This window comes from Lepisosteus platostomus, chromosome 10 (genome assembly GCF_059453375.1).
Source record: "Lepisosteus platostomus isolate fLepPlt1 chromosome 10, fLepPlt1.hap1, whole genome shotgun sequence".
In the NCBI taxonomy this organism is placed as follows: Eukaryota; Metazoa; Chordata; class Actinopteri; order Semionotiformes; family Lepisosteidae; genus Lepisosteus; species Lepisosteus platostomus.
Genome location: NC_142620.1, coordinates 2,926,662 through 2,940,353, shown reverse-complemented (window position 1 = coordinate 2,940,353; position 13,692 = coordinate 2,926,662). Strand labels below are relative to the sequence as shown.

The 13,692-nt window shown below is 46.0% G+C and overlaps 1 protein-coding gene across 1 annotated transcript; it reads right to left on the bottom strand.

The window, feature by feature from the left end:
• Window positions 1–724: 724 nt before the first annotated feature.
• LOC148653027 (potassium channel, subfamily K, member 13-like) lies at window positions 725–13,127 on the bottom strand. The gene is made up of 2 exons (XM_088647516.1): window positions 11,198–13,127; window positions 725–3,311 (listed from the first exon to the last, which is right to left on the bottom strand). The coding sequence occupies exons 1-2, from the start codon at window positions 11,532–11,534 to the stop codon at window positions 2,416–2,418; spliced, it is 1,233 nt and encodes a 410-aa protein (XP_088503642.1). The 5' UTR covers window positions 11,535–13,127; the 3' UTR covers window positions 725–2,415.
• Window positions 13,128–13,692: the final 565 nt, after the last annotated feature.

The window sequence follows — 13,692 nt, the reverse complement described above, 5'->3', positions numbered from 1 at the left end:
TGATGAAACAGAAATGCACTGTACTGAACCCTAATCAGTTAAAAATAAATTAACTCAACTTCAATCATTCTCATTAATGGGCTTCCTTTCTGTGCTAAAATTCTAAATGAGACACAGCTCTGTTCCAGTGCCTCAGAGAGATAACTGTCTGTGTGTCACTCATGATGAGAAATATAATATTCTTCTTGTTTTCGGAAACATATACTGTCTCCTAATATTTTGTTCTCATTGTTCTGTAGGTCTCATTTACCTTGATCTTCTTTACCTTGAAGACACCCTTTATTGCTTCAGGATTTTAACTAACTACTCTTATGGCAGCTGTAATTTAGTTCTCAATAATTAAATCCAAAGTCAAGTATTTAATAATTTAATCTGTTTCATTTGTCATTGACTTCCGTTGGAAATCTTGTCAAATCATAATTGTGCTGTAAAAAATGAAATCGAAGCATGATCCCAGTGAACATTCTTGGTAAGATCGTATAAAATAATAACCAGATTAAAAAATAAAGACCAAAGGAACTACATGAGGATGGATGGATTTGTTAGCGATGATTACTACATCTGTTATGTCCTTCTAACCATTCAGTGAATATTCCTCAGCCCGGGAATTATGTCTCTGTCATTTTAGGATTATACCCACAGCAGTAACCTTGAGGAGGGCAGAATCCCTGAGACGTCAGCGGAATAAAAAATATAACATTTTGTACAAAACAGACCGCAGGAATGCAAATAAAAGAGTTTTTATCAGTTTTCAGTGATTTACATTCTGTAAGTGCAATACAGTAGCAAATTCCTTGTAAACAATACGATCAGCTTCACTAATAAAACCAACTCAGATGATAAAATACGATGAAAGGTACAGTGCTCAATACCAAAACTCTCAACTGGAGCAAGTATGAAAATGATATCCCATAGAAATACCTCTCCTTCAAATATTTAGACATTTTATAAAAAATACTTTTTTCTCCTTTCTTGCTATGTACAATCAATAGATAATGTTATCTTACATCTTTCCAAGTCAGATATCATTGAATTTGACCAGAAAACAGGGAAGACACGAATGAATGCTCCTAAATATTCTCTTGGCAAAGTAGGACACAGTTCACAGCACCTTCAAGTGTGTGAGAAGCATTCTGAAGGAGCCCCCTCTCCCACTTGTGTCAGTGCAATACTTTTACTAACAATACCATCCTGGACAGTGTCTTTTGATGTCCAGAATTAAAAACTAGCCAGGGAAGAAAACCAGCTGCGTTTTATTTCTCTGCCTCTCACTGCTGAAGGAAGAGGGCTCTGCTCTCTGAACCCTCATGCTGAAACAACCTTCTGTGTCAGTTTATCTACACTGCAGACAGCTCACTTCCCTCGCCTATTTATAATTTTGAACAGAAACACAGAACTCCTGTAAGAAAAGATAACTGCGGTCACGCTTCCATTGGCGTATCAGAGATGAAGTGAAAAGGGAATTTTTAGCTAATGCTGCACATTGTTTAGAGACCTTAAAATGATCATGACAAAACTGAAGAATTCCTTCTGTGGCTTCATGAAACCAATACATAAATTTTTCACTTAACCTTTCTCAAGATGATAAAGTTGTTAACAATAAATGAATCTGTTCCAGGACAGCCTGATTCATATTCGTGTCTCCTTGGAGATATTAATGGAGATATGAAATACCTGGAGTTCACACTCGTGTCTCAGTGGACTGCACCGATCGGTTCTTTCTCATACAGAACAATTCTTCTCTGCTTTCTTTCCAAGAATGTCAGAGAAGAACAGATAGTGCTTCGTGAGAACTATGAAATAAGATAAATTAAGACTAATGTGTTCTTCTTTCCTCTTGATATCAGCCTGAGAGATTAACATTTTGGCTCAAACATCAGGCATTTTTGTACAATCTGGCTCTTCAAGAAACACTGGCACTCCTTGGAAAAAAAAGTCAGTTTCACTTATCTCGCCTAAGATGCCTCGATGAAGTAAGGTTTTCTCAAAGAAACAGAAACTGACACTTTCAAGAGAGAATCTATGTTGTCAAACTGTTCATAACATTAAAACTGTTACTCCGTCACATCTGCACCGGAACCAAACGGAAATAAACTCTTCAGCAGTAGCCTGCAGCTTGCAGGGTCCTTTGTAACCATTTATGCTCCTCGGAGGTGAATCTCGCTGTGAAGAAGAGAACTGATGTCACTCAAAATCTCTTTCACCAGCAATCAGACATCTTTTAGATCCAGCTGCCTGCCACTAATGCATGATTCCAAGGCGTAAAACTATTACCCTATCTCCCCCTGCCCCAGGTGTCCAGGACAGGCAGGGGAACTCTGGTGGTTCTGGGGAAGGATCACCCCTGAAACGGTCAGTCGAGTGGACGAGAACCTCGGGTGGCGCCCTGGAGAAGGTGGGGCCTCCCTCCGGCTCTCACCTGTCCACGCTGGTCTCGGCCAGCCGGTTGTTCATGATGGCGAGGGCGCCCACCCCCCCCGAGAAGCCGTTGTGCCGGGAGCCGCAGCCCGGGGGCCTCGGGTGGCCGTTGGCCGTCTCCGACAGCTGCTTCTGCATGATGGCCAGGGACACCTTGTTGGCGGCCAGGAAGTCCTTCATGGAGATCATCTCCCCGGACATCCGGCGCCCGTCGGTCTCGCTCTCGTTGATGGCGTCCGTCTCGATGGAGACGTTCCGCCGGCTCCGGGGTCGCCCCGGCACCACCACGTTCCTGCGCGCGCGGAGGCGCCTGGCCGGGCACCGCGGGCAGCACCGGAGCTCCAGCTTCCTCAGGATCCAGTTGAGGATCTGCTTGATCACGATGGAGATGACGTTAAACAAGGAGTAGATGCAGCACACGCCCATGAGGATGAAGACGAAGTTGCCGAGCCTGTAGAGGCCCTGGTCCTCGTACTTCATGTTCTGGCTGCTGACCAGGTCCCCGAACCCGATGGTGCTGAAGGCCACGAAGCAGAAGTACAGGGAGTCAAAGAAGCTCCAGCCCTCGATGGCCGAGTACATGGCCGAGGCGCAGCAGGACACGACGACGGCGGCCACGCACAAGATCAGCATGACGTAGTAGACGGAGGGCTTCCAGCCCGCCAGGCTGTCGGCCCCCTCCGAGTGGGAGGAGTCCCGCCGGTGCTCGTGGGGCGCCACCCCCTGCCTCCGCCGCTGCCTCTCGTAGCACGACTTCAGCACGAAGGCCAGCACGGTGATCAGGCGCTCCAGGAACAGGTTGAAGAACAGGATGGTGGCCGCGCAGCCAAAGAGGCCGTAAAAGATGAGGAAGATCTTGCCCCCAACGGTGGCAGGAGTGGTCATGCCAAACCCTTTAGAAACAGAGGAGGAAAGGAAGAGGAAGAGAGCAGGGCTTAAATGCTACATCCTCCCAGCAGACTCAGAAGGTGGAAAAATACATCAAAAGAACAAACATCAGGGGGTGGAAATGCCTACAGCGGTATCTGCTGGCGATAACATTCAAGTTAAACGTACATTTAAAACGATATCCGAATGCAACCACTTGTGTTTGTTTTCGATTTCTTACTTAGACTGTTTTTTGAGAGGAAAACAAAATCGAAACATTTGCTCTGTGGCTGGGCTTGGCCTGTACTATAAAATGTTACGTTGTTCTATGTTGCACTTCATCAAAGCATAGCTTGGGCTAATTACTAATTAAAATGTTCCACAAAGTTTCATGGACGTGTGTGTCAGAGAATTAAAAGCAACGTCTGCTTTAGCTCTGCACATGAAGTTCCTTCCCCCTGCTCTCCTTTAAACCCTCCTTTAGGATGAGCACGGGGATCGGATTTCATGCCGAAATCTAAAATGATACTTAGCAGCAGGGCTTCACAACTCACAGCTTCCACATAGTTGGGAAATATAAACAGCTACTTTGTCATCTTTAAAACTGCATGGGTGACTGTGACATGGACTGAAGCAGCTGAAAGAGCTTCAGTGGCTCTGAGAATTGGCTGACAGCTCATCCAGACCTTCAGATGAATTATTTGTAACAGTCCATATGACTGTTCTCTCCTCGTACTGCAGTGCCTACCTGCCAAGACTGCACCACCTGCACTAAAAACGGCACAGACAGGTTGCCATTGGTGACTGTGAAATCACTGGCAGATATGTAAATTACTTATCTTAATTTTCACGCCCGCATTCTTCAAATGAAAAGCCATTTCTAAAGTGACATCAAAAATGTTCGATCCCTAAAGAATTTTTAGGGCTTTACAGCCTTTGGAATCGACTCAAATAAAAAACAATGAACATTAACAAAGAACACACACTGCCCTTCTTCTGTAATATTGAGGAGAATTTTTGTTTACCACACGCAGTTTCATGGCTCCAGTCCGCCATCTGTGACTTCAAGGGGTATGCCTGACAAAACTGCTCAATGCTGTACTCTCCATGATGGGTGTTAAAGGTTACAAGGAACTGGTTCATTTGGCTGCCAGTGATTAATTGATCCAAGGATCTAATCCAAACATTTTTGTCAACAACATGACTAGATAACACGTTCCACACTCCCACACCTCTTTGAGCAAAGGAAACCCTCCTGTTCTGTGTGTCAGTGCAATGTCCTTCTCTGTAATTTCCACTTGTGTCCTCAGGTGAGTGTTTCACTGCTGAATGTCAAGGCCAGTGAGTAGACTCTGTCATTAGCATCGAGGATTTTGAGAACTTGAAACAGGTTTCCTCATATCTTCTCTGCCAAAACTTCACAGAATCACTCCTCTATAGTTTCAGTTTTGGTTCTCACTGCTAAAATGTTACATACAGTGTGTGTAAATTGACATTGTGCATATTATGGTTTTAGTCTTATTCCCAGTGTTGTGAAATGACCAGAATTAATTAATATTTGCATTTCCATCACCCATAGCAACAGCATGCTGTTCGTGAACCATGAAAGGGATGCCTTGCTAAAGTATTCAGACCCAGTTTTTGTTGCTTTAAAGCTTGCTGTCATGACATTTTGAAATAGCAATTAATATTTGTTACACAAAGAACCTACTCGACACATTCAATTCAAAACACAAAAAGGTGAAAGTTAATAGATAATTAATATGAATGTACAATGAAAAGGTCACAATGGCACAAATATTCAAATCCTTTGCTGTGGCAAAACTAAATTAATTTAGGTGGACAAAATTACCTTAATGAACTGCACAATTAGTTGAGTGGCGGTGCCTCACTAATAGTGGTTCACGTGATTAATAATAATAATAATAATAATAATAATAATAATAATAATCATTGCTTACACTTATATAGCGCTTTTCTGGACACTCCACTCAAAGCGCTTTACAGGTCATGGGGACTCCCCTCCACCACCACCAATGTGCAGCATCCACCTAGACCTGTCTCTGTAAAGTTCCTCAGTCAGGCAGTGAATTCCAAGAAAAGATTTAATTATGAAGACCAAGCAGCTTTCAAAGAAACTCAGGGATAAGGTTTTAAAACGGCAAAGATCAGGAGAAGAGTAGAAAAAGACCCTTTACAGAGATGGTTAATATCTCTTTGGGCCTGGCGATATGAACCATGAGAGACACGGCCTGGGTCAGGCTGTCCCTCCAGACTGTGCAGCTGGACCAGGGGGGAACTGGAGGGCAGGCCGCTGTGAGGCCAGTGGATTCAGAGTTCGGTGACTGAGAGGCGGGAAAACGCTCATGGATCAGCAATCTCACTGTCACTTCACAAACAGGGCTTGTATGGGACTGAAAAAAAACACCTGAATGAGGTTTGCAACAAAGCACCTACTGCAATACTGCAGACATGTGGCAAAAGGTTTTATTGCCAAGCAAGTCAAAATCTGAACTCTTTTGTTGAAATGGAACAGTTGTGGCCTAAAGCGTTAGATCTGACAGAAACCCAGGCAGGGAGGCACCTGGTCAAAGCACCAGCACTGTCAGGCACGGTGGTGGCAGTGTTATGCTGGCAGATGCTTCAGTCGAAATCGCAAAGGGTGCAGGTGTAGCATAAAACAACAAAGCGCCGTCTTCATTACCTGCTGGGATACTGCGCAGTGCAGGGGAGTTTCAGTTCTGTTCGACAGGAACAGGAAACAGTGACATATGTAACACTTTTAGTAAAGACTGTTGCCCATAACCGGATTTCCCCTAGTCTTCATTCAAAATGTTTTTAACCAGATAAATCAATTCTGAGAAGTTCCTCCTTTACAGTGGTGACCTGGAGACCCCATAACACAGCAGGACACTTAGCAATCTGAGCGAAGAGCCCAGCTTGAGGGCAGAGCAGCATTTCAACCCATTTACTCTAGGACAGAAGAACAGTATCCACTACTGCCTTCCGGACGATCTTCGAAAAGGACGCCACAGTGCATTGGAAATAAAAATAAAATCCTAAGGGTTATTGCTACAGTAATAAAATATGCACCGACGAACTCTTGCGGTTAATATTTGCACATTTGCTTCAGTGGGGTCAAGTGCCATGTGCTTCCTCCTCACACTGAAGCAGATTAAATACCGCTGCTTCAGTCTGAAGGGGCTGACAGCTCACAGAGAGTCTGCAGGAACTCCAAGCTGGGAGCTGCCAATGATCACATCAAACAAATCATTTGTAACAGACTATACTTCATATCTTTTTTTTCTGGCTTTCAGAAAAATGACTCGACAGCGCTTACAGCCAGAATGAAGGATACAAATCCTGTCAGCAGCAATTCCTCAAGGGGTAGCTCTCACAGAGTCCACAATGTTTGGTGAGAAGACGCTGCACTGCTATAATAGTGAACACATCATCTTTTTTTTTTTTCACTAACATCGTGTTCTGAAAATGAGGAGCAAAATAAAGGCTTCAGAAAACTAGCAACATAAAAATCCTACAAGTTGCCATCGGCACAGCGTGCAGTTATTGTTGGGGCCTTCTATATCAGCGCAGGTGCCTCTTGAAAACCCAGCCAGAGCAGGACCTGGCCAGGGAGAGGGGCTCCAGGGGAGCGGGGTGCTTTCCAAAGTGACCTCACGCTGTTTCAGCCTGCCTCCCGAGGGCTGAGGGTGAGTAATAACGACGAGCAGCACAAGAATGTTGTCATCTACAGGGGTCGCTCAAGCACCCACCCCTGATCAGCCTGAGAAACGCCTGGAAGGCCACAGCAGCAAAAGGAAACACGGGTGAGACCTACACTGGATGTTTCTATATAAGCTGGATCTTCTGCTGACGATTGAAGCCGGGACTGAAGTGAACACGCCCACCAGCACCAACAAAACAAACAGTCTGCTGTCTCCCTTCCCCTGATGCCAGCAAATCTACTGTCATCTACTGTGTGTCACGCACAGACCTTCGAAGTCCTTAATGTCTGAGACAAACGCTCCTTAAAGAGATAGATTAGTGGGCTGAAAATGTTCTTCATATTCCAGCATTTCCGGATACATCATTGCCCTGCCTCTTAAAAAACAAACAAGCATTTTAATGAGCATTTTACAATAACCTTGGACCCACACAGCCAGTATCAACCAGTCACAATGAGCATATTTTTCCTGAGCTTCCTTTTAATGTCTAGGACAGGTACAACACCTGGAGCTGGACATGCTTTGCCAATTAGTATACATAGTCCATGACGGTACAAAACATTTATTAAAATGGAAAACTCTTAAAATCGCATTAGATTTCAGGTAAGGAAAAGCCTTCAAGTGGTAACATCCCCCACTTAGCTGTATTTTGTTATTTTTTACTCTGCATATCAATTGGGCTTTGAAAGCCTCATTCAGAATCAGGCATTGACTGTGCATGAATAAAACTCTCAGATGATCTTCAGTTCTGAGCACCACCTCTTTCAGAGTGGTTCTTTGGCGCGCTAATACTCGTTGGCAAAACTACTTTAAAAAGATCACAATGATCATTTTGAAGAAACTGTTTTGGAGATAAGTGACCCGGAAAAAAAACAAAATAATGTTTTAACAGACAAATATTAGCATTTCCCGTAGAAATGAACTTAGGAACTCTAGGTTCTCTAACTGACTGAAATATTTATTAGAAAACAGACTATTCTTCATGCAAAAAGAGGACTTACATCAAGAGTGCCCAAGATTTATGAAAGGGGGAGCCCATGCTCCTCTGAGTTAATCAGAAAGAAATAAAAAGAGATTGCTTTCAAATGTGACAACCAGCAGCAGGGAGGGCACTGTGATTGTGCTCCTGGATAAAGGGCCGGACTGCCTGGGGTCTGAATAAGCACCAGGCAGGGAAGAGCAAGGCTGCTACAACCAGCCACCTGCATCCAAACATTTATCCACAGGAGGTTTTGAAATAAACTTTCAGATGCCCTGACAGATTGGGAGGGTGGGGCTTCTGAGATCCACAGAGGCAGTCACTCAGTGGTCTCGGCTCGAGATTCCCAATCAGGGAGGCAGGATTGACTCAGTGCTGCCAGGGCTAGGGGCAGGGGCAGGATCAAGGGTACAGCCAGGAGTGGGGCAGGGGCAGGGGCAGGATCAAGGGTACAGTCAGGAGTGGGGCAGGGGCAGGGGCAGGATCAAGGGTACAGCCAGGAGTGGGGCAGGGGCAGGGGCAGGGGCAGGATCAAGGGTACAGCCAGGAGTGGGGCAGGGGCAGGGGCAGGGGCAGGATCAAGGGTACAGCCAGGAGTGGGGCAGGGGCAGGGGCAGGGGCAGGATCAAGGGTACAGCCAGGAGCGGGGCAGGGGCAGGGGTAGAGGGAAGGGTAGGGGCAGGGGTAGCATCAGGGGCAGGACTATGTGAAGTTTCAGGGGTGGGGTCAGGGGCAGGGGCAGAGGTAGAGAGAGGGGCAGAACCAGAGGTCAGGTCAAGGACAGGGTCAGGAGTAGGGTCATCCAGGGCTCTCTCGCCCTGTGACTTCCTGAGCGCTTTGCACTGACAATGCCCTCCTGGACGTCCGGTCAGCTGCTGTGGCACCTGCAGCACATCAAAGTGTGAAAGCGTGCGAGGAGCCTGTCTGCATGTCCTCGCCCATATCCCACCAGAATCCAGGACACGGCACTGCCGTCAGAGTGCACGCCTGTTCTGTTACACACCTGGATGGCAGGACACTCTGTAACCATGCGGTCTGTGCTGCTTGGCTGCCCACAGCAGGCCTAAGGAGGTACTTGGACTAGAAACTCCACAAGCTTTCACAGCCAAGATGGAAATCAATACAATGGCAGTACGGGTGCACGTCTGTATTTGAAGACTTAGAGCAGTGACTAGAAAAAGAAGGGCATCCAGGCAGTGCCAGCCAGGGGCACTTGTCCTGGAGCACACAGGATATTGACAACTGCAGACAGGTCGTACTGTGATACACCGGGAAGAGGACATCGGTAAGCCAGCCAGAGCTTGGCTAGGAATAGAACTGCTACTGTATAACAGCACAGGGTCTCAACACATGTTCACAAACAAAACAGTCCACACTCTCTGTCTCTGTCTGGCTTTGTTTTGTTTAGAGAAGAAGTACATCATTTGCAGTTGTTGCAGTGTTATTTATACATTGCTTAGTTTTTATCCTGTTAGTTTTAAATTAATAACCACATACTGTACATAGTTATTACTTGTGCCAAACCTTAATGGAAGAAAAGCTCTTATATTACTTTTATTTACATCTTAGATAAATTTAGGGGAGAACTTGTGATATTTTTTTCTTAATTTAATATATAATATAAAAGTATATTACCTCCACCCACCTGAGCAATGCTCTCTTTATAATCACCTATCGCCAACAAATTAAATATTGCAGACTGCTGCTGCAACGTACTTGAGGACAACCAGAGAGGGCAAACATGATTGAAACAGGACTGAGAAACAAGGAGCATGAAATGTATCTGCTCCCAGTCTCTCAGGGTTTCTACTCACAAGGCAGACACACAACAACTGCCTCTGTCCACTGGCAAAGGAGCTTGGTGGAAGACTCCACTTCACTGAGAGTCACACATACTGGACATCCCAAACTTTAAGAAACCAAGACGATCCATCCTAATGCATTTTGTAATTTTACATACGGGCAGTTTCCAAATAGCAGCAGTTCTGAAATGTGACATTTAGAGTTGAATTGATTATACCTGTTGCAGGAAAAATGAAAAAAAAAAACAGAGCAAACTCATCAGACAGACAGTAATACTAAACACTAATTTCAAAATGCAGCTAATGCATTAACTGTAGAACCCTGTTATTATCTGTCAGTGGAAAGGAGCCACCAACTGCATACACTCGAGAGGAGCTGGAATAACTTGGCGGTGTTTACGGTCTGGGTCTCTCAAGTCAAGCGGCTGTTCTCGCGGTAACAGGTGCACATGTATATTTTATGCAGGTATTAAACTGAAAGCCTGCTTGTTGCTTAGTGAACCGTAGTCCTTAACCAGAGACAACAGTGCTGTAATTATCACTCCGATTAAAAAAAAATAGTTTTTGTGCTTGTAAATTAGTGAGAACGTGTTCCAACGTCTGATTACAGGGAATTTATATAGTAGATGCCATTTGAAATACCTATACCGAAAATACTCGTCTTGCTTGTGAAATTCTCACTGGCGAAGATCCAATCTAATTATCCATCCTTTAAAAAAAGATGACAAAATAATTTTAAAAAAATAAACGGAGACGTCAATTTACCAGATCTATTGTACAACCTGCTTCATCCATATAAACTGCGGAAGATAAAAGGCGGCTGAATTCTCCACAGTACCAGGAGATATTAAAAGCTCCATTAGAGGAGCAGACCGTGTGCTTGAAGAAAAAAGCCTTCTTTCTCAAGCACTTCGAGTAATGTCGTGGCTATACACGTGGTCCAAAAGGCAATTAAACGCTTTATGAATCATACATAACTTAAAAAGGCATCATCTTAAAGATGTTTTAGATTTCTATTATTTCTGCATAGGAGACACAGGTGTAGTGATTTATGCTGCACTTTGTGCACATTGAGTCCGCTCGCAGTCTGAAGAGAGGTCTGACACCGAGCTGCACCAGCTTGATCAAATCTCGACAAACACGAGACGATGAGGAAGTGCAGACCTGCCTCCTCATCAGCTGCTGCGAACTACATCTTGCAAATGCGTGGTGCAGGCGACGGTGTTATAAATAGCACTAATTAAAAACAAAACCCCACAAGAATGGACACTGCTGTCCAACTACTGCCCCTATCGAATAAGACACATGTCAACCTTCAGAACTGTCTGTGCCACCCAACTTTTCAAACTGGCTGAGCATGAAAGGAAAGCCACAGATGAACACGTGAGTCTAGGGAGACCTCATACCTATCGTCGAAACCACCGTCCCAACGAAGTAGAAAGCGCCGGTGAAGTCCCACCGAGGTCTGACACTGTCCACCCGGATGCCGGCGACGTTGGCTTCCTCGTAATGCCGCAGAAACCTTTCCAGGTCTTCCCTGCTGAGGTTGTACCTCTGCGTGAAGTTGTCGAACCGCTGCGCCCAGCGCTCCTTCGCCTGCTTCTCCTTGGGGTGCTCCAGCGCGGAGAAGACGGCGGCCCCGCACAGCAGGTACAGGACGATCAGGAGCGCCAGCAGGAGGAACCTCGCCGTGTCTTCGGGGACCGGCCCCACACTGCAACAGCAGCAGCCCCGATTAGCCATTATGTTGCAACAGTCAGGCTCCGCATGATCTCCGATTTCTCTCGACGCTCACCACCGGCGTTTCATTTTTACAGTCGGGTCTGCAGTCGGACTTCCTGCTCGGCTCAGATCACTTTTTTGAAAGCCCTTCGCTGGTGGTAGATTCCCCTGCTGATTGCTTCCCTCAGAGCTCATCCATTTTCAGCGCGTTTATTTGGAAGTAGCGCAACAGCTTGTTCGCCCTCAACACCAACTAATAATGATGTCAGTAATGTGACACCCGGGGGGCAACGTATCTGTGGGAAAGAAACACTACCGTGTGGTATTGATTGGGTACAAGAAAGCCAGTATCTCCAAACACATTAGCTGTAGGCTGTTTTCTTCCCTCCAGCTGTATAATTTCGCGCGGTCGATGTGAAAACCCTTAAAAGAAAAAAGCAGGTCAGCTCTAATCGTTTAAGGCAGCAGTAAACACCATTGTCATCCTTGCTGGTTGCGGGGTTCCAGTCTCCCGAAGAAGCGCAGGGGTACCCGTGAGAAAAGTGATCACTTCCATTACTGCAGCACCATAGTCCACCCGAAGAAGCGGCGAGAGGGGTTCCTTTGTTCGCTCCCAGCTCGAAATCGAGGATGACTGGATTAAAAACTTGGGCGATGTGTTGCCGCAGGTCCACCGGACCCAAACTTTCACCGGTGAAGCCCCGCGAATGTCCCTCTCATCCCTCTCCCCCCGGGGCGGCAGGAGCCCGCAGGCGTGCCGTGGCGTGGCCGCCCGGCGCGCAGCTGTGCCCCAGCGAGCGCCCCGTGGGTCCAGTGTCCGCTGCCGGACCTCTGCCCTGCCCGCACGCCGGTCTCCAAATGCACCTCGGCTCTCGTGCGCTGCTACACAGCCCCGGCGCTCGTCAGGCTCAAACCCTCCATTTCACGCCAGCCATCGCGCGTTTCTCCAACCAAACCGGGTTTGTACCCTGTCCTGCTGTTAGACTGTGTTTGGTTTTGCCTCCCCCCCTCACCCAGAGGAGCGCCTTTGTCTGACGACTACAGGTGCTCCGGCGCTGCGCTCGCACTGGTGTCCCCACCGGCGCTGAGCTGTGCGGACCGCGCCGCGGGACTGAGCGAGGTGCGAGGTGCAGTTTCAACATTTAAAGACACCCTGCCGCGTTTCCCTCGGATTGAAAAAAACCCTCGGCTGGAAAAGTTCATGGCTGTCACCTGATATTTAAAGACGGGTGTCGTAGTTTAAGTCTGAGATTTCCGAGAAGGATGCTGCTAGATTGAAATGACCCTATTATTATTAGACTCTTGATGCCCTCACAGTTCATGATCCAGCCCTTTTCTTTCCTTTGGAGTTACAGGAGTTACAAGCACAAACCCAACGACCTAACCGATTATAAACCAACGTGTCAAACTAAAAAAAAAATAGTGTTGTTTCTTTTTAAAACAGTGGACTGGCGTTAGGTTTAGAAGAGAATACGAGACAGAAAAAAGATGGGATTCTCCGACGTCCATAATGGGGAGCCTTGCATACCGTTCTAGATTAAAAACATCACATGTTTAAATGTTATCTTAAAACTTAAATGCACCCAACAGCAATTCGGAAGCTCCACCCGCCCCTCAGCTTGTTTATCTAAACTAGTTTTCTACAAAACCGCAAAGGATCGCATTTACTGATAATTGTATCTGACGTCACTGTGCGTTTCTGTCAGAACAAGGGGAGATCTGTCCTAATGCAGTAGAAATAAAAACTGATCGGACGAGAGGAAAAATTGGTTTCAGCAATGCTGGTTCAAAAAGGTGTTTGCAAAAAAAAAAAACAATATTTTTTTTTGGATCAACGTTCGGCATTCATTTGAAAAGCTCCTGTCTGGCTAAGTGAACCAGCCCAAACCATTTCGGCAATAACCACGCTTAATCTGAATGTGCTTGTTCTAAAACGAAGGCGGGGAGACAGCGATCTAATGACAGTGAAAAAGGGATGAAGATTTCCAGGAGGATTTTGATAAAGTTCCCACAGAATATGAATTCTCGAACTGCTGGCGGTAGTTGTTCAGGGAAACGTGCGTTTGGATTGAGAATTGGTTCTTAACTAGAAAACGGGGGGTACAGTTAAGGGGTGAATACCCAGACTGGGGGGGATGTAATTGCTGGAGTAGGGCAGGGCTCTGCACTGCTCTTCTGA

Coding starts and splice junctions, on each gene's coding strand:
- LOC148653027 (XM_088647516.1), bottom strand. CDS start 11,534: ATGGCTAATCGGGGCTGCTGCTGTTGCAGTGTGGGGCCGGTCCCCGAA. Junction 3,312..11,197: donor GACGGTGGTTTCGACGATAG/GTATGAGGTCTC, acceptor CTGTTTCTAAAG/GGTTTGGCATGACCACTCCT.